The sequence below is a fragment of the Micropterus salmoides genome, unplaced genomic scaffold (genome assembly GCF_014851395.1).
Source record: "Micropterus salmoides isolate LMB-PRFRI ecotype aquatic unplaced genomic scaffold, ASM1485139v1 Ms_hic_scaffold_16, whole genome shotgun sequence".
Lineage (NCBI taxonomy): Eukaryota > Metazoa > Chordata > Actinopteri > Centrarchiformes > Centrarchidae > Micropterus > Micropterus salmoides.
Genome location: NW_024040707.1, coordinates 327153 through 352192, shown reverse-complemented (window position 1 = coordinate 352192; position 25040 = coordinate 327153). Strand labels below are relative to the sequence as shown.

General features: G+C 46.6%; 1 protein-coding gene across 1 annotated transcript in view; it reads right to left on the bottom strand.

The window, feature by feature from the left end:
• The window catches only part of plxna3 (plexin A3), a 132229-nt gene that overhangs the window by 23489 nt on the left and 83700 nt on the right, over nucleotides 1-25040 (bottom strand). The window contains exons 8-20 of the mRNA XM_038722619.1: nucleotides 23760-23860; nucleotides 21148-21271; nucleotides 20860-21016; nucleotides 17842-17941; nucleotides 15908-16022; nucleotides 10886-11086; nucleotides 3636-3732; nucleotides 2865-3055; nucleotides 2338-2486; nucleotides 2137-2257; nucleotides 1311-1447; nucleotides 1036-1206; nucleotides 845-938 (exon numbers count right to left, since the gene is read on the bottom strand). Coding sequence (XP_038578547.1) covers nucleotides 845-938; nucleotides 1036-1206; nucleotides 1311-1447; nucleotides 2137-2257; nucleotides 2338-2486; nucleotides 2865-3055; nucleotides 3636-3732; nucleotides 10886-11086; nucleotides 15908-16022; nucleotides 17842-17941; nucleotides 20860-21016; nucleotides 21148-21271; nucleotides 23760-23860 — 1758 coding nt within the window. The remainder of the gene's footprint in view (nucleotides 1-844; nucleotides 939-1035; nucleotides 1207-1310; nucleotides 1448-2136; nucleotides 2258-2337; nucleotides 2487-2864; nucleotides 3056-3635; nucleotides 3733-10885; nucleotides 11087-15907; nucleotides 16023-17841; nucleotides 17942-20859; nucleotides 21017-21147; nucleotides 21272-23759; nucleotides 23861-25040) is intronic.

Sequence of the window (25040 nt, the reverse complement as noted above, 5' to 3'; positions counted from 1 at the left end):
GGTCGGTCAGCTCTTCAGCTCTTTCTCTTGTTCTTGTGGTGAAAATAAAACTTTTAAACGATCTGAACTAGGGCTGCACAATATATCGTTTGAGCATCGACATCGCAATGTGCCCTTGCGCAATAGTCACATCGCAGAACAAAGCAAGCAAGTCAAATTAATTCAAACACCAACTTTTTTGCTGCTTGATACAAAAGGAAAACCTGCACGGTTCTCGTTTTCCATGACTAATCTACAAAAGAAGTCTGATGAAACATAATGTACTCCGATTTAAGGGTTTTTGGATACACAGAGTTTGTTGCTCGTGATTCTTCTTGATCAGTTTATCAAAATACCAAAGCAGGCCCCGCCCCCGTTAGCTGTTGACGACAACTTGAAAATAAGTGAGGAACCGGAGAAAACCATTGCCACCATGGCTGGTGTGTAGCTGCTCTTTTTATTTTCCTCATTGGTTTAAAATATGTGTACTGCATAAAAGCTTTAGAAAGGATTGGTAGCACCCAAAAAGTGTATTCAGACTATAAAGACATTTTACAGTCAATTTATTTTTATTTCCTACAGAAACATTCCAATAATTCTAGGATGCTTAATTCGTTTCACATAGTCATGTGGTGAAAATGCCTGGATTCCTTCATATCGCAATGTAATTTTTTCCCAACACAGTACAGGAATCACGTCTCAGCTCGTCACGGCACTGAAGAGTCACGTGACCACTCATCACAGTTTAAAGACATCTATGAGGTCAAAGATTCATCTTGTGAACCCTCAGATTTAACTCGGGACCCCTGAGGGGTCCGGGCCCCATGTTGGGAACCCCTGGTGTAAAGCTACAGGCTGTTCTTACGTTGTTGGTTTCCACTCCTCCGTACTTGGCTCTGACTTTGGGCTCCTGGATGGTCAGCAGGTTGGTTCCTGTCACTGTTATCACTGTACTGCCGCTGCACACACACAAACACACACACGCTCAGGTTACCGATCGATGCGCTGAGTGATTATTGATCACTCCTCAGGCGGACTTGGATCTGGAGGACTTACTTGAGGATGGTCCAGTTTGGCTCGATGCCGGTGATGGTCGGGTCCTCTGTGTACATGTATTTGGTCTCCGAGCTCGTCACCTCGGCCCTGTCAATCATCAGGCGGATGGAGGCGGGGCCAGAGCCGGTTAGGGAGCCGGGAGTTATGCAGATTATTTCCCGATTGGTCCGTCTGGGAGAGAGGGGCGGGCAGAGGAGGTCAGCGATTGGCTGATCATTCTTTATCACAAACGGAATATTTATCGTATTTGTTGGCGTCTATGGATCCAAACTGACTTGACAAACAGACACTCCTCCTTGTCGATGTAAACGGTGACGGTGCTGCCGGCGTCCAGATGTCGACCCGTCACCGTCAGTCGGGTTCCCCCAGAAACAGGCCCCTTCTCTGGACGAACACGGCTGAAACTGGGGCTCTGGAGGGGAGGGGGGTGGATGTAGCATCCAACAATAAAGTTAAATCCAAACCAAACATTAAAATGGATCAACAGGTAAAACAAAACAATAAATATCCAGACTGCAAAACAAATCAGGCCTGAACCTCTGCAGCTGCTTCTTAAAACCTTCTGTTGTAGATTCTTGAGAAATAACAGACAGCAAACTGTTCCAGTGAGATTTGACTCTAAAAATGTTTTTTTCATGGACTTTGGTTGGGGGAGTGTATGCACACTATATCTACAAACACATTATACAGCCGTTAACTTTGGAAGTGTCATGATCTGGCTGTGCCACGCTTTCAGTTCCTGGTCTCCTTAATTTATCCACATCATTGTATACCACCGTTGGGGGGCAGCTGACACATCCCGTCTCAACCAGATGCTTTTAATTCAGCCAACTGGAAACCAGTGGAAGCAGCTGATCAGGTATCACCTGTTCACATGAAAACCTTTAACACCTGTGAGTATTTCTTTTCATAAAATCAATTCTGAGACCTTCTCTGTTATTCTACCTGGGCTTCTTTAACTTGCATCTTCACATCAGTATATAAACTTAGTTATGCGTTTGTTTCTTTCACCTGCTCGTTTTATGATTAAACGATAATCCCTGGAGTTTCCCTGCTCTCCTACACACACATCTACCTTCTTCGTGCTGCATGTAGACTCACCACGAAGGAGTAGGTCTGGGTGGAGAGGGTTCGGTACTCGGCGCTGCAGACGCCGATGCAGAGCTCGACCGGACCGCCCGGAGAGTGAGGCAGCAGAGCTTCGGCCATGTCGCACACGATCCTGCGGACAGAGAGAGAGTCAGCACACGCCTCCGACACGTTCCGTCACGTGTTCGTACCAACACGCTAACACAGACTGACCTCTCGGCGCTGATGTACTGCGAGGGGACGGGGTTACAGCGGACTCCGGCAACCTGAACGTGAGCGATCTCCTTCACCTGCAGACCCAGGTTCTCCCCCTCGATCGTCACCCGCGTCCCCCCCTCCCGAGGACCTGTCAGAGGGTCGATCTGTGGGGGAGGAGCCGGAGATCAATACGTATCAGGTATTAATGTTCAGGTGCGACTACAGAGAGAAGCAGGACTTTACTTTATTATGTGTATTAGTGTATCAGCCTCCACATCATCACCGCACAGCTGGTCAGGCATTTTCTCTTTCAGGATTTACATCTGCACAAATGCTTCACAGTAAAAGCATCTGAGAGGCCATAAGGACGCCGTTTCCTGGTGACTCAGTCTTGCCCTTCCTTGGTCTTAGTCTAGACTTTGTCTTAACCTTTCTCAGTCTCAGTCTTGACTCGGTCTCGATACATTCTGGTCCAGGCCATGACCTGGTCTTGGTTTGGGTGGTCTTGACTACAACACCAGGTTGTGGGCGTAATTCCCTACCTTGGCGATGCGCGGGTGGCTGCAGCGCAGGTTGTGGCGACCGTGGTGCATCCAGTTCTGTTCAGGTGTAGGACAGTGTTGCCGCAGGAGACACTTCCTGGTTTCGGTGCACCATCCGCATTCGAAGGCCGCAGGAGCTTTCAGGCACTGACCGCAGCTGGAGCGCTGAGCCTCACACTTATACAGCAACGCTGAGCAACACGGACAAGATCAACAGTTCAAATGATCTAAAGTTTTCCTTGTTGAAAGTTCCCCTTTAGAGTAATGACAAGTAACCTTACAGTTCATGGGTTTCTGCTGTACACAAAACAAAGCACTGAAAACCAGATTATAAGGTACTAAATACCATAAACCACCACGAATAACTGATGGTAACTGTTGTAGAGCTCAATTCTTTTTCTGTACTAAAGTTGACTTCTAATCTGAGTTTACACAATTTTATTCTTTCATTCATGTTGTACTGTTCTTCTGCTGCGCCACTTCCTGTCACTGTATTTCACTTTTAACTTCTCTTGGAAAGCAGTTTGTATTAACATTTTCATTATTATATTATTATGATGAATGTGACTAACAGTGGGATTACAGTCAATGTGATGAAAAGTGTGTCTCTAATTTAAAGAAGTCATTCTTTGTGCACTAAAATGTGTATTATACAGTCCATACATGTTTTTATTGATCTTATCATTAAATGAAGACAGCAGTCCCACTTTGTGAGGATGGTTTATGGCTCCTGTGAAGCTGTTTGTGTTTCTGATGATAAACAGCTTTTACCTTTCATAGATGAAGGCTTGTCGATGAAGAAATCTCCATCCCAGACAATAGAGAAATCCACGGGGAGATCACCAGCCTCGTCGCCCTCGTACCAGTACTGCAGAGAGGAAACATCATTTAAATAGTTTGACACTTTCTAATTGGCAAACAGAGAATTCAATTATGTGTTAATTATGATGCAGCGGTAGGAAGACGTTTTAATTAAAGAAGAAACGGAGAAACGGTAAACTGAGACCTGCAGCTACATTTGGGAGGAAAATATAACGAGGTCTGGTCTTGGTCTCGACAGTAGTATTACTACAGCCAACACTGCATGGAGGTAGTATTTACACGGCTGTCCGTACTACACCAACAGGTCCAGTAGCAGTAAAAGTACAGTAGTACTACAAAGGACACAAAGCCTGTCCATAAAGGGTAGACTCAGCTTTAAATAAAAAGAGATGGAAAATAGACACACACGCAGAGCGGAGTGGCGTTGTCATGGCGAACACAGGTCTCCATGGTTACCAACAAAAAGCAGTCAGAGAAACAACATAATGGATTTGGAGCTGATGGGAACCTGGTCTACCTGCAGGTCCCAGTCTCAGGTAAACAGTGGGGTGTTAATGGAACGAAAATATAACTGTGTGTCAGTGTGTAGTCTGAACAACACAACTCATCTCCAGCGCCGCTGAAAAGACGGCGAGGTCTCGAACATGTCAACTCGACTCGAGCGGCACGAGATAATCTGACGCCACAAACACACACGAGCATGCACGCGCACACGCACACACAAGTAGAGAGCGAGAGGTGGAGTTTTCTGAAACATTGAAAATCAATGCTTCTTAATGACTCGTCTGCTCATTTCATTAACTTATAGCGCACACACACACAAACCGATGGATTAATTAAGCTGTATAATCTTACTTAAATATCTACTGTAAAAGTCTACTGTACCACACACCAGCTGCATGCGCACACAAACACGTGCACGCTCACACACATAAACTCAGACATTAACACGTGCACGCTCATGTTCGCAAAATTAACAATTTTCATTAAGTCACAGCAGTTCAGTATTCCTTCCTCAGCAAAAAATACTTCACGATCCAACCAGGGTTTAATGCTTTAACCTCACACACACACTGACAGACACACACACACACACACACACACGGCTGCAATTAATAAAGCGTTGATATTAAAATGATCTTTTCTGCAGAGCGGCAAGAACGACCACATTATTCATAACACTGTGTGTGTGTGTTGGAGCGATGACCACACCGCTAAAATATGTGGAATACCACGACCAATCGAGAGAGAGCGCGTGTGTGTGTGTGCGTGTGTGCATGTGTGTGCGTGCGTGCGTGTGTGTGCGTGTGTGTGCGTGCGTGTGTGTGTGTGTGTGTGTGTGCCCTGATTTTCCATTAAAAGCAGCCAGCTGAGCCCAACAGAGCGGCTTCAAAACTCAGGCTGCTGTGTTATGGGAGAAGCTCGGTGCCATCTTCCTCAGTTACAGTATCTGTAGGTTCTCTGTGCTGAATGACTTCCTGTGGCTCAGGAGAGAGAGCGGGTTGCGCCTTAGTTCCCGGTGGTTCGATCCCCGGCTCCTCCAGGCTGCATGTCGAAGTGTCCTTGGTTAAAATACTGAACCCTGAATGGCCCCCGATGGCTGTTCCATCAGTGTGTGTGAGTGGGAGAATGTGATGCCATTGCTACTACCAGTATTGCTACTACCAGTATTGCTACTACTACCAATGCTACTACCAGTATTGCTACTACTTCCACTACTACCAATGCTACTACCAGTATTGCTACTACCAGTATTGCTACTACTACCAATGCTACTACCAGTATTGCTACTACTTCCATTACTACCAATGCTACTACCAGTATTGCTACTACCAGTATTGCTACTACTACCAATGCTACTACCAGTATTGCTACTACTTCCACTACTACCAATGCTACTACCAGTATTGCTACTACTTCCACTACTACCAATGCTACTACCAGTATTGCTACTACCAGTATTGCTACTACTACCAATGCTACTACCAGTATTGCTACTACTTCCACTACTACCAATGCTACTACCAGTATTGCTACTACTACCAATGCTACTACCAGTATTGCTTCTACTTCCACTACTACCAATGCTACTACCAGTATTGCTTCTACTTCCACTACTACCAATGCTACTACCAGTATTGCTACTACTTCCACTACTACCAATGCTACTACCAGTATTGCTTCTACTTCCACTACTACCAATGCTACTACCAGTATTGCTACTACTTCCACTACTACCAATGCTACTACCAGTAGTATTGCTACTACTTCCACTACTACCAATGCTACTACCAGTAGTATTGCTACTACTTCCACTGCTACTACCAGTATTGCTACTACTTCCACTGCTACTACCAGTATTGCTACTACTTCCACTGCTACTACCAGTATTGCTACTACTTCCACTACTACCAATGCTACTACCAGTATTGCTACTACTTCCACTACTACCAATGCTACTACCAGTATTGCTACTACTACCAATGCTACTACCAGTATTGCTACTACTACCAATGCTACTACCAGTATTGCTACTACTACCAATGCTACTACTTCCACTACTACCAATGCTACTACCAGTATTGCTACTACTTCCACTGCTACTACCAGTATTGCTACTACTTCCACTACTACCAATGCTACTACCAGTATTGCTTCTACTTCCACTACTACCAATGCTACTACCAGTATTGCTTCTACTTCCACTACTACCAATGCTACTACCAGTATTGCTACTACTTCCACTACTACCAATGCTACTACCAGTATTGCTACTACTTCCACTACTACCAATGTTACTACCAGTATTGCTTCTACTTCCACTACTACCAATGCTACTACCAGTATTGCTACTACTTCCACTGCTACTACCAGTATTGCTACTACTTCCACTGCTACTACCAGTATTGCTACTACTTCCACTACTACCAATGCTACTACCAGTATTGCTACTACTTCCACTACTTCCACTGCTACTACCAGTATTGCTACTACTTCCACTGCTACTACCAGTATTGCTACTACTTCCACTACTACTACTACCAATGCTACTACCAGTATTGCTACTACTTCCACTGCTACTACCAGTATTGCTACTACTTCCACTACTACCAATGTTACTACCAGTATTGCTTTTACTTCCACTACTACCAATGCTACTACCAGTATTGCTACTACTTCCACTACTACCAATGCTACTACCAGTATTGCTACTACTTCCACTACTACCAATGTTACTACCAGTATTGCTTCTACTTCCACTACTACCAATGCTACTACCAGTATTGCTACTACTTCCACTACTTCCACTGCTACTACCAGTATTGCTACTACTTCCACTACTTCCACTGCTACTACCAGTATTGCTACTACTTCCACTACTACTACCAGTATTGCTACTACTTCCACTACTTCCACTGCTACTACCAGTATTGCTACTACTTCCACTACTACTACCAGTATTGCTACTACTTCCACTACTACTACCAGTATTGCTACTACTTCCACTACTACTACCAGTATTGCTACTACTTCCACTACTACCAGTATTGCTACTACTTCCACTACTACCAGTATTGCTACTACTTCCACTACTACCAATGCTACTACCAATATTGCTACTACTTCCACTACTACCAGTATTGCTACTACCAATGCTACTACCAGTATTGCTACTACTTGCACTACTACCAATGCTACTACCAGTATTGCTACTACTTCCACTACCACCAATGCTACTACCAGTATTGCTACTACTTCCACTACTACCAATGCTACTACCAGTATTGCTACTACTTCCACTGCTACTACCAGTATTGCTACTACTTCCACTACTTCCACTGCTACTACCAGTATTGCTACTACTTCCACTACTACTACCAGTATTGCTACTACTTCCACTACTACTACTGCCAATGCTACTACCAGTATTGCTACTACTTCCACTGCTACTACCAGTATTGCTACTACTTCCACTACTACTACTACCAATGCTACTACCAGTATTGCTACTACTTCCACTGCTACTACCAGTATTGCTACTACTTCCACTACTACTACTACCAATGCTACTACCAGTATTGCTACTACTTCCACTACTACCAATGTTACTACCAGTATTGCTTTTACTTCCACTACTACCAATGCTACTACCAGTATTGCTACTACTTCCACTACTACCAATGCTACTACCAGTATTGCTACTACTTCCACTACTACCAATGTTACTACCAGTATTGCTTCTACTTCCACTACTACCAATGCTACTACCAGTATTGCTACTACTTCCACCGCTACTACCAGTATTGCTTCTACTTCCACTACTACCAATGCTACTACCAGTATTGCTACTACTTCCACTGCTACTACCAGTATTGCTACTACTTCCACTACTTCCACTGCTACTACCAGTATTGCTACTACTTCCACTACTACTACCAGTATTGCTACTACTTCCACTACTACCAGTATTACTACTACTTCCACTACTACCAGTATTGCTACTACTTCCACTACTACCAGTATTGCTACTACTTCCACTACCACCAGTATTGCTACTACTTCCACTACCACCAATGCTACTACCAGTATTGCTACTACTTCCACTACCACCAATGCTACTACCAGTATTGCTACTACTTCCACTACTACCAATGCTACTACCAGTATTGCTACTACTTCCACTGCTACTACCAGTATTGCTACTACTTCCACTGCTACTACCAGTATTGCTACTACTTCCACTACTAGTACTACTACTCCCAGTATTGCTACTACTTCCACTACTACTCCCAGTATTGCTACTACTTCCACTACTAGTACTACTACTACCAATGCTACTACCAGTATGGTTATTCTGCTACTACTTCCCCTACCAGTATTGCTACTCATGCTGTGGTCAGATTGGTCACACCAATACTACCAGTACTAAAGTATAATCAGCTAATGTAGTTAAAGTACCACAGCAAAAGTACTCATGTAGCAGTAAAATGTGTTTTTGGGCAGAAGGCGCTCTCAGTATGACCCGTCTTCTCTCTGGTGTCTGCTGAGCCCCGTGATGTCACGTCCGTGTTATTCACCAGGAAAAACTTCCCCCGTCGGGACGATAAACTTCAGTCCTGCTGCTGTTTCTCTCCCTGTTGTTTTTTCCTCTCCGATAACCCCCCCCCCCCACCCCCGCGGTGTGTTTATATGCATCGCTCTCACTACTGCACAGCCCAGATCGCGTTCACCATTCAGACGCTGTGGTTTATTTATACGATGTAACTGGATGAAAGTCACTGAAAATTTGGAGGAAGACCATGTTGTAACGTTTAAAAACATTTTGGCTAAACTTCCTGTCAAATGAAACCTTCAGAGAGTTTATTAAAACTTGTGTTAATCTTCATACTGTAGAATATATATAGCACATATTAACACCAAAGCTATTTCCTGTACCATTCAATTACACACATATATATATTATTTACTCTAAATGATACTGCTGAATATATTTTTGTCCTGTGCAATTACATTTATTTATTTATTTCCACACCGTGCCTTTTACCTCCTGCTGCTCCATGTGCAGTGTTTATATATATATATATATATATATATATATATATATATGTAGTTCTATTCTACTTTTTACGTAATGTGTACTTTTCTCTCTGTTGTGTTTTGTTCTATCTGCAGCTGCTGTAAGAAGTAAATTTCCTCAGTGTGGGATCAGTAACCGTCTCATTCTCTGCATTTCTTACTGTGATTTCTGCCTTTTTGGCCACGACTCTCTTGTAGTAATAATAATAACAACTTTATACAGCCCCTTTCATAAACCCAAGGACGCGCTACAGAATAGGCTGTACATTGTAAAACAGATAAATTTAGAGCCTTTGTGCTTTAATAAAAACTGAAAATAATAATTTTCTGAGATCTGGGACAAACCGGGACTGGAGGTCTTCACAGGTCCAAAAAAACCCTGACGAGCATCAAATCTGAAGAGAAGAAATAAAATAAACGGAAAGAGACTGAAGGAATCAGACCCCAGGAGAACTACACTGGATTCACCAGAAGGTGATGAAATATTATTCATCTTCTTTATCTAATACTGTGTGTGAAGAGGAAAAAAAAGACGAGAGAGAGAAATAATGAAGTAGGGATGAGAAAGGAAAGAAACAACTGCAGGCAAAGATGGAGTGACTGAAGAGGTTTTATTATCCTCTGTCTGTTCACATCAGGCCTTCATCCCTCAGCTCTCTGCTTCCACCTGTGGACTTCATCACATGATCATCCATCCAGCCGAGGCAGAGCCAGGCTAGCTGTTCCCCCCGTTCCCAGTCTTTATGCGAAGCAAGGCTAACCAGGCCCTGACTCATGTTCATCTGAGCGTGTCTGAAAGCAAGAACTCTTCCTGAGCGACCACGCAGGGACCACGCAGCGGCAGCGACCACGCAGCGACCACGCAGCGACCATGCGTGTTCACTCATTTAGTGGCTCTGAGTGAATTCTCTTGACTGAACCCTGATGCTGTGCTTTTATTTTGAAGGCTGAACAGAGTCTGTGCAGAATGTTGTGTGTGTGTGTGTGTGTGTGTGTGTGTGTGTGTGTGTGTGTGTGGTACTAAATGGCCAATTTCCTCTGGGAATAGTAACTTAATTAAATACAGACACACTGACCATCTGTGTGTGTGCTGCTGTCTGCATGTAGCGGCGGTATGTCAGCACATAATGTGTGTGCGCAGCGATTTCGGGGCGGGCTTACCGACAGGAAGACAGATGAAGGACAGGAAATGAGCAGACGGACAACAGTTGGTGTGTGTGTGTTCTCAGAATGCAGGACGGCGAGTGTCGTCTCAGTAAAGGACAATAATCAATCTGCACACTGTGTGTGTGTGTGTGTGTGTTGATATTTGAATCCCAGTCAGACAAATCCATACTGGCTGTCCACCTGAAGCCTGACCTCTGACCCCTGGGGGCCACCAGGTCATCACACACACCAAGGTCGCCAGAACAGCCGCAGAGATGGAGGGAGATGTACTTTTATATTGCTACTAGTACTGCGACTACTGGTAATACTTTCACTACTATTATTACTACTAATGCTACTACTAGTACTGCCACTTCTGCTAGTAGTACTGATATTCATACGCCTGAATACTGAAACACTGGACGCCCTGTGTGACCCGAGGAGCGGTGCATGCTGGGTAGTGTAGTGTGTCTCACCGAGGTGTTCTGGCACTGGATGCAGGACGAGTTGAAGCGGACCGCCGGGATGCGCTGGACTTTTCCCTGGATGTTGAACACACACTCGTAGTTCTTCTGACCCGACTGAGGCTGCGGGAGGTTACGAGCCCGCAGCGTGATTGGACGAACCATCCCGGCCGGGACCAGGATGTCAGAGGTGGGGAGGATCTGAGGACAACCCTGCGGCAAGAGGGGGGAGGGAGAAGGAGGGGAGTTACATCCAGGACAGAATATTCTCATAATTCAACAGTTTCTCTTGTAGTTCATTTAAACAGCAGGGGGCCTAATTCTGGCCCCTGTGGGACTCCTTCAGAAGCCATTTGGGACCCTCTGAAACCACCGGCTCCTGTCGAGCGCCTGTGAAGCCGCTGCTTATTTATTCTCCTCTGTTAATATGAATTATTGATTAGAGCGGCTTTAAATGTGGCAGCATCAGAAATGATTAATAACCCTCCAACTGTTAGCGCCCGTTAGCACCTGTCAATCAATCTGGGAGGGAGAGCCGTATCCAGTCCTGTGGTCTGAGTGTTGGCGGTGGGCGGAGCCAGAGAGAACACAGTTACTAAGAACAGACGATGACTGTTGGAAATGTTATTATGTGTTTTTATGGACAGATCCTGAAAATCCCACAACAGGCTGTGTGTCCTCTGTCTCACTCTGTCGTCAGTGTGTGTTCAGGACAGATGGTGACAGATCCGACTTCCTGCGGCGGCTGGAAACACACACACACTCTGACCGTGTCTCTCAGTGGGGTGACACCTTTATTAACGAGCATCGCCACGGCAATTAATTGCCTTGTGACTGACAGGAAGACCATTAGCTCCACAGGAAGTGGACCAGAGCACAGCGGACGCCAGCAGCGGCTGTGGAGACGGCGTGACAGCGCGCGCGTGTCTCAACACTCGACATTCATCCAAACGCTCGGCTCACCTGTGACAGCTCTGTTGCTCCAACACAGCGGCAGAGAGGATTCTTACGTGAAGCTGATGATGAGTGAAACTGTAACACATCTCAGGTGAAGCCAAGCTGAAGAAGACCAAACACTCGGCTCAAACAGGAAGTGTTTGTATTCTAACGAGACACGTTCCAAAACCTCCATATGCCACACGCGCACCTTTGCTTTCTGACAGCAGCGGCATGAAAACAGAAGCAGGCCGAAACTCCCGAGTCTGAATCCCGTTCACACCAGCCTCCTGGACAGCTACAGTATCTGACCTGTACCAGCTGGTACAAAGAACTACAGACGTGTCAACAAGCTGCTGCAGGCAGAATAAAATCCAACATGAACAACACCTCAGTTTCATTAGTCGTATTTCCGTATCTTTATGCACATTTTGAAGCATCGCATTAGAAAAGGTTGATGTTAGAGCTTGGCGATATGACCTAAAAATCACCATTAATTATATAACATTTTAGCGCGATTACAAATTATCAATGATTATTTTGTCCTCACAGTTCCCTGTCGAGGTTTGTTCTGTGGTTTGTTCATCAATCATCTAAATATTAACTGATAACGTAATGTTGACGGAAAGTACAGTCTGTAAATTCACTGGCCCTCAGTTCCATGCAGCTGGTTTTGTTTCCAGTTTGCAACCTCTATTTCTTGTTTATCACAGCCATGCATAACGTCCACTTTTGACGGGTTTCATTTTTGTTCGTGTTTAAAAGAAGTTGATGGTTTAAGCTGATTACAGGTCTGAGGGTCGTCTGAAGCCGACTGTCTCTGGAGGAGGTCTGGTTTGTGTTACAGCTGAAGGTAAACAAGATGCTATCATCAGCGTAGAAACGGACACCGGTGTTATTCATGGACAGAGGAAACAGCAGGGGTCTAATATTGATCCCTGTGGGACTCCTTCAGCAGCCATATGGGGACTGTTCTGAGAGCTCATCAAAAATTGATCGGAAGACTCCATGTAAAGCAGCCTGTGTTGAACCTCTGTGTAAATAGGTAACAAATAGACAACATGTGGAGGATTAATTTACATGCTCACAGGAAGTTGATGCTGGCATTCTGACTCATTTGTTGAGTTAAGTGCAATTTATACTTCTGCGTCAAATCCACGGCGTAGCCCCGTACCCTACGCCGTCACCTACGCCGTAGCCTAACGTGCACCTCCTCAAAAATGTAACTACAAGTCAAGGCGACGCGGACTGTAAGCTCTGTGATTGGTCGGCTGGGTAGCCTTGCAACGCCTCCGAGCCGACAGGAAGTGCCCGTGCTTTGAAGTAACTTTTACTCGCGGCCAAAACAGCGGCTGTAACACGGTGGATCAATATATTTGACCGTCACAACCTGAACGAAATGACTCGTTTCACTATCAGAATGTGATCCACTCGGTCGATAACATTTGAAAGGTTACACCAGCCGCACGTTTACAATTTTACCCCCATTCATGTTAGCGTAGGGCTAACACGAAGTTAACCTGCTCGCCCGGCAAAAGTCAACACAGTGGACACTGTGGAGCTACAGCCGACTAGTGTTTGGGGGTGTAAATGCAGACACCGACGCACAAGTATGAATGCCTGGCTACGCACCTAGACCCTACGCAGGAGTATAAATGGGCCTTTAGGATCATTATTAATACTACTATTCATTTGTACTGATGTACCATTTCCTTTACTGTTGAAAAGTGTATTGTAGATGCTTTTGTTATGAACCATGTATAAATAAAACTGCATTTTATCACACTGAAGCAGCGTCTCTGCTCGACAAGTTAAATCCTCCACATTAATCCAACCCTTGCCTTCTGCTCAGAGACTAAACTTTCTGAAAACGTTTTTATTTCCAAACACTACAAACTGCCTCTTGGTTTCACTTTTTGTTATTAATTGATCACACAGACCTTGTGTAATGTTCTGTGTATAATAACGCTTTAATGTCTCACTGTGAGTTATTTTAACGTTTTCTCGCTACAGAAATATTTCCTCATGAACTCCTCCGTGTGGGCTTAAAAGTAAAGAAGGCCTGTTTGAATATTGATCGATGAATCAGATCTCCTCTCTCTTTCTTTAGAGGCCTCTTCAGTCTCACATTTCACATTATTGATCAGTAGTGATACAGCTACAGTTCAGATCCCTGAGCTATCAGGTATCAATACATCTGCAAATCAAGAAGAACCATCAACTCTTGTCTCTGTTACAGGAAACTCAACTCAATTTAAACCTGTCACACTGTTTTTCACTGGTTCTCTTCATTTTCAGCAGTCAGAGCAGCTCCTCTTCCTCCCTCTCTGACTTTACCTCCTTCTCTAATGATGCTTTCAGACCAAAAGCGAAGCATTTACATACATAGTCAATGCAAAGAAGCAGAGAGCCGCAATTTCTTGTCGGGCAGAGCGGAGGTGGCGCTGCGCCGGCCAACTCGAGCGAGAAATTTGCGTGACGCTGAGTTGCGATAGCCTGTCAGCGGTGAGATTGTTCGGACATCACCGATGGCTTCAGAGCGTTGTGTGGAGAGGGCCAGGCAGAGCGGGGAAGTAAAACTCCGCTGGTCGACGGAGAGCTACTAAACTGCAGGGAGAAGTCGAGGACAGAGCCTTCTCTCGTTGTGTGTGAACACTGAGCAGCTGTCCAGCGATAAAACCTGCGTTAGGAAATTCACCTTGATTGGTCTGAATACACAGTAACTCTTCCTCCCTCTCAGCTCAGCTTCACCTGGTTGGATAAGAAACAAAAATGAAGCCGCCTTTCTCTTCGTCTCTGCCTCCTCTCAGACTCACATCTCTCTCTCTCTCTCTCTCTCTCTCTCTCTTTCGTCAGCCTAACTGCAGGGTAATTAACATTAATTGCTGTGATTGGACGCTTTCATGTCAATTAAGAGGCTATTCATCTTCCATTACCCAATTAGCCAATCGGAGGTTGTTACTGTCACCCTGCAATGACACCGAGCACCAATAACGAGGCAACCCATGCTAACGAGCTAACGAGCAGCCTGAGAGCAGCTCAGTGATCTGTAATCACTCTGCAGTTCACTCTGGTGACACCTGAACCGACCGTCACTGTGATCACTGTCTGTTTTCTGATTCTTAAACCACATCGTCACTGAGTGTGTGAGAGTGTGTGTGAGTGTGAGAGTGTGTGTGTCCTTCACCGATGACCTGAGGCTTTACTGTTTGTTTACTGAACCATGTAATGACGGAGCGAGAGCAGCTCTGACCTCCATCTCTGCTCTTCACCCTCTCTGAGGATTCACAGCTGGAAAACTATAAATAACTAAAGTAGCTCTGTTTGACAGCATAAAATAAAACATATGAAAACATAAATAAACAATTTTATTCTAAAAACGTCACTTACAGAAAATCCACATGTGGCTCGTAAACATTTTACATGTGAAAATGTGTTAAAATCACATGTGAAATATACAGTCCCATGGTGTAATGTGTGAAACTCATGTAAATTCCCTGTGGGATCACACGTGAAACACATGTGGTAGCGCGACTCCTACATGTGGAAAACATGGAAGTCCCTGTGGGTTTTCAGTAAGGAATTTTATATTTCAAAGTGTATTTTTCTAACAAATTCTTTTGATCATTCTCGGTAATTAGATTTTAGTAGAGAGAGAGTGCGTTGTGGTTGAAGAACCTTATTTTCTACATTTAAGAGGACAAGTGTAGAAGAGTTATTTACACACAACAGAATACTTTAATAAAACTCTGTCAGCAGCATCGTGTTTCTGCTCCGACCGACTGATCAGGGCCAATCAGGAAGCCAAACGTGAGCGTCATCGTTTCCACCCGTCGGCACGAACACGCCGCCCCGGAGTTTAAAACCAGAACGGGCTGAGCAGCGTTTTCACACTTCAACGTTTCAGTCTGGACGCGAGGAAACGCAGCAGAAGGTCTGAGTGTTATAATGAACACGGGGTAATGTGGCAGGAGCCTCCGCCTATCAGAGAGTCAGCTAAAGCTATAAGTGCAGAGCTGCTCCTTCAGGTTAGAGCTGAGGGCAAACTGTGCTCACATCAACAGAAGTAAATGGATGTGCAAGTGTGCGAGCGTGTACCTCCATGTTGCTGACCCGCCCCTCCTGGAAGGAGCAGTCCTGCAGGTTGTTGGTGCAGACGTGACGATATTTACACCAGTGACACGGAAACACACTGCTGACACAGGAAGTGCACCTGGGGGGGGAGAAAGAAGAGGTTGAAAACATGGCCGCCCTCTGACCTTCAGGACGTCATCAGGGCTGCGGCGTTTGTTTTCACAGAGATGAGTTTGTGTTTGTGAGACTAGGAGGACAGGAGAGGAGACGAGAGAGGAGACAGAAGAGGAGATGAGAGAGGAGACAAGAGAGGAGACAAGGGAGGAAAGGAGAGGAGACGAGAGAGGAGACAGGAGAGGAGACAGAAGAGGAGACGAGAGAGGAGACAGGAGAGGAGACGAGAGAGGAGACAAGGGAGGAGAGGAGAGGAGACGAGAGAGGACACAGAAGAGGAGATGAGAGAGGAGACGAGAGAGGAGACAAGAGAGGAGACAAGGGAGGAGAGGATAGGAGACGAGAGAGGAGACAGAAGAGGAGACGAGAGAGGAGACAAGGGAGGAGAGGAGAGGAGACGAGAGAGGAGACAAGGGAGGAAAGGAGAGGAGACGAGATAGGAGACAGGAGAGGAGACGAGAGAGGAGACGAGAGAGGAGACAAGGGAGGAAAGGAGAGGAGACGAGAGAGGAGACAGAAGAGGAGACGAGAGGAGACAGGAGAGGAGACAGAAGAGGAGACAAGAGAGGAGACAGGAGAGGAGACAGGAGAGGAGACAGGAGAGGAGACGAGAGAGGAGACAAGGGAGGAGAGGAGAGGAGACGAGAGAGGAGACAGAAGAGGAGATGAGAGAGGAGACAAGAGAGGAGACAAGGGAGGAAAGGAGAGGAGACGAGAGAGGAGACAGGAGAGGAGACAGAAGAGGAGACGAGAGAGGAGACAGGAGAGGAGACGAGAGAGGAGACAGAAGAGGAGATGAGAGAGGAGACAAGAGAGGAGACAAGAGAGGAGACAAGGGAGGAGACAGGAGAGGAGACAGGAGAGGAGACAGGAGAGGAGACGAGAGAGGAGACAAGGGAGGAGAGGAGAGGAGACGAGAGAGGAGACAGAAGAGGAGATGAGAGAGGAGACAAGAGAGGAGACAAGGGAGGAAAGGAGAGGAGACGAGAGAGGAGACAGGAGAGGAGACAGAAGAGGAGACGAGAGAGGAGACAGGAGAGGAGACGAGAGAGGAGACAAGGGAGGAGAGGAGAGGAGACGAGAGAGGACACAGAAGAGGAGATGAGAGAGGAGACGAGAGAGGAGACAAGAGAGGAGACAAGGGAGGAGAGGATAGGAGACGAGAGAGGAGACAGAAGAGGAGATGAGAGAGGAGACGAGAGAGGAGACAAGGGAGGAGAGGAGAGGAGACGAGAGAGGAGACAAGGGAGGAAAGGAGAGGAGAGGAGACGAGAGAGGAGACGAGAGAGGAGACAAGGGAGGAAAGGAGAGGAGACGAGAGAGGAGACAGAAGAGGAGACGAGAGGAGACAGGAGAGGAGACAGAAGAGGAGACAAGAGAGGAGACAGGAGAGGAGACGAGAGAGGAGACAGAAGAGGAGACGAGAGAGGAGACAAGGGAGGAGAGGAGAGGAGACGAGACAAGGGAGGAGAAGAGAGGAGACGAGAGAGGAGACAGAAGAGGAGACGAGAGAGGAGACAAGGGAGGAGAGGAGAGGAGACGAGACAAGGGAGGAGAAGAGAGGAGACGAGAGAGGAGACAAGGGAGGAGAGGAGAGGAGACAGGAGAGGAGACAGGAGAGGAGACAGGAGAGGAGACGAGAGAGGAGACGAGAGAGGAGACAGGAGAGGAGACAGGAGAGGAGACGAGAGAGGAGACAGAAGAGGAGACAGGAGAGGAGACAGAAGAGGAGACAGGAGAGGAGACAGGAGAGGAGACGAGAGAGGAGACGGGTTCAGACTCACGAGTTGAGCACAGAGCAGTTGTAGTAGATGAAGCTGGTGCTGATGAACTGGAGTCCGGTCTCTGAGGAACGTAGACTCAGCTGGACCTCTCGCTTCTCTCCTGAAGGGAACGAGGTAACGTTACTCACAGTACCCTGATAAAGTACCCTGAGACAGTACTCAGTACTCTGAGACAGTACTCAGTACCCTGATACAGTACCCTGAGACAGTAGTCAGTACTCTGAGACAGTACTCAGTACTCTGATACAGTACCCTGATACAGTACTCAGTACCCTGATACAGTACTCTGATACAGTACTCACACTCTGATACAGTACCCTGATAAAGTACCCTGAGACAGTACTCAGTACTCTGAGACAGTACTCAGTACCCTGATACAGTACCCTGAGACAGTAGTCAGTACTCTGAGACAGTACTCAGTACTCTGATACAGTACCCTGATACAGTACTCAGTACCCTGATACAGTACTCTGATACAGTACTCAGTACTCTGATACAGTACCCTGAGACAGTACTCAGTACTCTGATACAGTACTCTGATACAGTACTCAGTACTCTGATACAGTACCCTGAGACAGTACTCAGTACTCTGATACAGTACTCAGTACCCTGATACAGTACCCTGATACAGTACTCAGTACCCTGAGACAGTACTCAGTACCCTAAGACAGTACTCAGTACCCTGATACAGTACTCCGTACCCTGATACAGTACTCTGATACAGTACTCAGTACCCTGATACAGTACTCAGTACCCTGATACAGTACCCTGATACAGTACTCAGTACGCTGATACAGTACTCAGTACCCTGATACAGTACTCAGTACCCTGATACAGTACTCAGTACCCTGATACAGTACTCTGATACAGTACTCAGTGCCCTGATACAGTACTCAGTACCCTGATACATGATACAGTACTCAGTACCCTGATACAGTACTCAGTACCCTGATACAGTACTCTGATACAGTACTCAGTGCCCTGATACAGTACTCAGTACTCTGATACAGTACTCAGTACCCTGATACAGTACTCAGTACCCTGATACAGTACTCTGATACAGTACTCAGTGCCCTGATACAGTACTCAGTACCCTGATACAGTACTCAGTACCCTGATACAGTACTCTGATACAGTACTCAGTACCCTGATACAGTACTCAGTACCCTGATACAGTACCCTGATACAGTACCCTGATACAGTACTCAGTACTCTGATACAGTACTCACTACCCTGATACAGTACCCTGATACAGTACTCAGTACCCTGATACAGTACTAAGTACCCTGATACAGTACCCTGATACAGTACTCAGTACCCTGATACAGTACCCTGATACAGTACTCAGTACCCTGATATAGTACCCTGAGACAGTATTCAGTACTCTGAGACAGTACTCAGTACTCTGATACAGTACCCTGATACAGTACCCTGATACAGTACTCAGTACCCTGATACAGTACCCTGATACAGTACTCAGTACCCTGATACAGTACCCTGATACAGTACCCAGTACCCTGATACAGTACCCAGTACCCTGATACAGCACTCAGTACCCTGATACAGTACTCAGTACTCTGCGACAGTACTCTGATACAGTAGTCAGTACTCTGATACAGTACCCTGATACAGTACTCAGTACCCTGATACAGTACCCTGATACAGTACCCTGATACAGTACTCAGTACCCTGATACAGTACTCAGTACCCTGATACAGTACCCAGTACCCTGATACAGTACCCTGATACAGTACCCAGTACCCTGATACAGCACTCAGTACCCTGATACAGTACCCTGAGACAGTACTCAGTACTCTGCGACAGTACTCAGTACTCTGATACAGTAGTCAGTACTCTGATACAGTACCCTGATACAGCACTCAGTACCCTGAGACAGTACCCTGATACAGTACTCAGTACTCTGCGACAGTACTCAGTACTCTGATACAGTAGTCAGTACTCTGATACAGTACCCTGATACAGCACTCAGTACCCTGAGACAGTACCCTGATACAGTACTCAGTACCCTGATACAGTACTCTGAGACAGTACTCAGTACTCTGATACAGTACTCAGTACCCTGATACAGTACCCTGATACAGTACTCAGTACCCTGATACAGTACTCTGATACAGTACTCAGTACCCTGATACAGTACTCTGATACAGTACCCAGTACCCCGATACAGTACCCAGATACAGTACCTTGATACAGTACCCAGTACTCTGATACAGTACCCTGATACAGTACTCAGTACCCTGATACAGTACTCTGAGACAGTACTCAGTACTCTGATACAGTACTCAGTACCCTGATACAGTACCCTCATACAGTACTCAGTACCCTGATACAGTACTCTGATACAGTACTCAGTACCCTGATACAGTACCCAGTACTCTGATACAGTACCCAGTACCCTGATACAGTACCCAGATACAGTACCCTGATACAGTACTCAGTACTCTGATACAGTACCCTGATACAGTACTCTGATACAGTACCCAGTACCCTGATACAGTACCCAGATACAGTACCCTGATACAGTACCCAGTACCCTGATACAGTACCCAGTACCCTGATACAGTACCCAGTACCCTGATACAGTACCCAGATACAGTACCCTGATACAGTACCCAGTACTCTGATACAGTACCCAGTACCCTGATACAGTACTCAGTACCCTGATACAGTACCCTGATACAGTACTCAGTACCCTGATACAGTACTCTGATACAGTACCCAGTACCCTGATACATTACCCTGATACAGTACTCTGATACAGTACCCAGTACCCTGATACAGTACCCAGTACCCTGATACAGTACTCTGATACAGTACCCAGTACCCTGATACAGTACTCAGTACCCAGTACCCTGATACAGTACTCTGATACAGTACCCAGTACCCTGATACAGTATTCAGTACCCTGATACAGTATTCAGTACCCTGATACAGTACCCTGATACAGTACCCAGTACCCTGATACAGTATTCAGTACCCTGATACAGTACTCAGTACCGTAGGTGTGTGTGGGCGTCGGCAGGTCTCTCAGTGACGGGGACAGACAGGTCACCTGACCTTTAGCCTGCACCTCTCCTGGGGTTTCACTCAGGTCCTCGAACACGCAGGACACGCCCCCTGACAGCGCCGGCACGTTCTGCACACGAATGGTCAACTGCGGAGAGAGAGAGGGGTCATACATGAGGGCAGGTGCGTGTGACATCACCAGTGTTTACCTGCTGCCGGCACACAAAGCGACTGGTCCACCCGGCTGTCAATCAATACGTCACCCGTGTGTGTGCGTACCTGTGTTGCCGGGGAGGTGACAGACATGTTGCTCGGGGTAACGGAGATGTCGACACACTGGTCCAGCCGGGTGTTGAAGTGCTGAGACTCCTCCCACTTGTCACACGCTTCCTGTCTGGAACACCTGGAGGGGTCAAAGGTCACCGCGAGGTGGTGATCAATCACTTTATTTTTATTTCATTCGTCATTAATAATAAGTTCTTATTAATTATTATTTAGAGGAACAGAGACCAGGAAGCAGGGGAGGCCTAATATCACAGCTAACGTGAGTTAGCTAACCAAGCTAGCTAGCTCCGCCCCCTCATCCAAATATGGTCACGTCCGGTTCCAAAAAGACAAGATGGCCAAAATGCCAAAGTGGAGGCTTCAAAACAGTGGTCCACAAACCAGCGGGGACGTCACGGCGGCCACGCCCACTTCTTTATACGGTCTGTGAAGCCGTCACGCTACAGGACCAATACTGTGTTCAGACCCGCCTCGGGAACGAGTGTTGGACGCATGTCGGCCCGGTTCTCCTCTGCTGCAGATTATCTTCACGTCTTAAGAACAAATACACTAAGATGAGTTTTAACATTAATCCATTCTTTGTGTAAGGCGAAAAGCTAACCGCCGCCGCCGCCTCTCACGTCTTTAGTTTTAAAAGCATTTCCCCTCAAACAGAATCTAAATAATAATGTTAAGAACAACAGATGGAGACAGGACGAGGAAGCAGAGCGACAGGTAGAGACCACCTGTCCGTCTGTCGGCTACTCTGTGTGTTGCTATGACAACAGAAGCAGCCAATAATCACACGGTTTGATTTTATTGGATCAGATCTGAACATTTTATGCCATTTAATGATCTTTCAGCGCTGCCAGAGACTGACAGGACTGCAGACTGAGCACATGCTCAGCGCCGCCCCCGCCGATCCAGGATCAATATTAGATGGTTTACATTATCGAGTCTTCACGATGAGGTCAGCCTGAGCCACCGCACCACGTCTGGAACAGCCAGGCTTTTACTTTGGCAGTCACAGGCTTTTACTTTGAAGGGGGAACAAACTGGCGGTTATCCAGAGAGGAACTTCCTGCCTGGACGCGGAACATCAAACACTTCTGGTGATGCCAACGTGTGTGTGTGAACCATTTATAGAAACATTAATGACGCCTCATGGGAACACACACACACACGGCATGATGGGAAATGTTCTTTATCTTTGTTTATATCTTTTCTCCTGCAGCCTCAGTTCCTCTTCGCGGTCAGGAGTTTGTGGACGGCTGAACATGCGTGACGCCACGTTGGTTCCCTGCTGCCTGCTGGTTCGGTCTCTGCTCCAGATGTGGAACCAGCTGCAGGTGAACTTCAGCAGAGGTGCAGCACTGACCAGACTCTCCAACGCAGGCATGAAGTGCAAATACTTTCTTTCTGTACTTTACTTTAAGATGTTGCAACTTTTACAGCAGCCCCTGAATGCAGCAGCCCCTGAATGCAGCTGCAGCAGCCCCTGAATGCAGCAGCCCCTGAATGCAGCAGCCCCTGAATGCAGCAGCCCCTGAATGCAGCAGCCCCTGAATGCAGCAGCAGCCCCTGAATGCAGCAGCCCCTGAATGCAGCAGCCCCTGAATGCAGCAGCCGCAGCCCCTGAATGCAGCAGCCGCAGCCCCTGAATGCAGCAGCCCCTGAATGCAGCAGCCCCTGAATGCAGCAGCCCCTGAATGCAGCAGCCCCTGAATGCAGCAGCAGCAGCCCCTGAATGCAGCAGCCCCTGAATGCAGCAGCAGCAGCCCCTGAATGCAGCAGCCCCTGAATGCAGCAGCAGCAGCCCCTGAATGCAGCAGCCCCTGAATGCAGCAGCCCCTGAATGCAGCAGCCCCTGAATGCAGCAGCAGCAGCCCCTGAATGCAGCAGCAGCAGCCCCTGAATGCAGCAGCCCCTGAATGCAGCAGCAGTGGAAAGCAGATGTTTAACTAATGATGTTGACTCTGTGTGAATCAACTCCGCCCAGCTGATGAGACACCGGCGTACGCCATGATAGTAATGACGTGAACCCGCTCTGGGTTTTCAGAGAGTTCTGCTCTTTATCAGAAGTTCACATGTCTGTGGATCTGTGGTGAGACTTCTGCCTCCTTGTCTCATCCTAACATCCAGTCTGAAGGGGAAACGACCACAGCAGCAGTGATGCAGGCTGCTGGCTACATTTTACTGGTCGGACTGTAAACCGACCATCCGACGGCCGCTGTACTCTAAACGGCTAACGGCGCTCGATGAAGCTGAACTTTGGCCCGACTCACCTGGAGCTGTACGCTCAGAGGCTGAAACCCCCCACACAACATCACCAGAGAGAAGAGGCGGGATTAAAGCTGCAGGCCATTAGACGCTAATATCCCCCTCACCTGACCCGACGGTCTCTTCCATCCCGCCTGCACCACCGAACCTCCCCACCGCCACTCGGTCCACCTCTAAAGGACACGCTGCCTCCCGGTGTCTGACGGAGACCGTCATGAAGTTCACGCTGTAGTTTTACTGTTTATCAACTGCTGTACATCCTCGAACAGACAAGTACTTTACCAACAACAACTACTAATGTGTAGCTAGAGCTACATCACACCACAGAGATAAAGAGGAGCTCTCACTTGTTGAAGAGGACACACCACCCGCAGTGAGGGTCTCCTGACCCCAGGCAGCCGGAGCAGCTGCCGTACTGCTCGCAGCTCTCCACGGGAAGCCTGGTCACCTGAAACACAGATCCAGCATTGTGTTAACGCGGCCGTCTGACAGCTGCGTGGTTTCAGACGTGCACAGGAAGTGCATGTCAGAGGTCAGAGGAAGGGACGCCGCTGCTCTGATGGCGTGCGGCAGCAGATGAGAACAGCCGGGTTTATTTGCTTTTGTTTTGTTTTTCCCTCTAAATGGACACAAATTAGACCCCAGGATGATGAGTTTTTGTCACATGGTCGTCCATCTGAAAGGATTTTAGCTGTTAGATGATTCATTTGTTAAAGAACGTTCATGAAACCTGAGACCAAACTGTCTCTCATCGTGCTCCTTATAGAGAAAATGAATGATTCCCCTTTGAACCCCTGAGATAGAGATGCGTTTGCTGTCTGATACTTTAAACAGAAAACATGATGGATATTTATAAGCCTTTAATTGATTATCAATGTATTATTATTATTGACCGCAACGTTACACTGACTTGGAGTTGACTGATTGGTTGAACGTGTGTGTGTGTGTGTGTTATCTCAGTGTGGTTTGGTGGTTTCCCGCTGACAGTAACAGCCTGAGGCCTGTGTGTAACACATTTGTCTTGATTTTGCAGACAGTCAGTCAGTGTGTGAATGTGTGTGTGTGGTGTCTTTTACCCAGAAGTCATTGCAGCAGAGAGACAGTAAACACAGCGGACACTTTGTCTCCGTCTCATTCAGATGTTCACACATGAATACATTCATTGTCTCACGCAGGGAGTGCTGTCCCCTCTCTGACCTTATTATCAGGTTTTTCTTAAAGAAACAGTGACGCTGCTTCTCTCTGCCAGACTTCATTTAAAAACCAGCTGATTCTACAGATTTTGTTCTCATGCAGTTTCTCCTCTGACGCATCAAGTTCAAACTGCAGACAATCTGCTTACAGAAACCCCTCACATACAAGTACTCGCCTTCATATATTTTATATGTGAAATGTATTTATTGATGTGAAAACATCAATTACAAAACTTGTTTCACGTGTGATGAAGTCACATTTAGGCACACCGTGTTTGGGATCATGTGATCATATCACAATGCTGATTCAACTTTTTAAAGTTTTCTTTTATGAAGAGATTATTTTGTTTGTCCAAAGTCAGAACTTCCTCTGGAAATCTGCTGGTTAAGAAGTTGCTACACAACACGGCCAAAAGTTTGTGGACACTCCAGGAG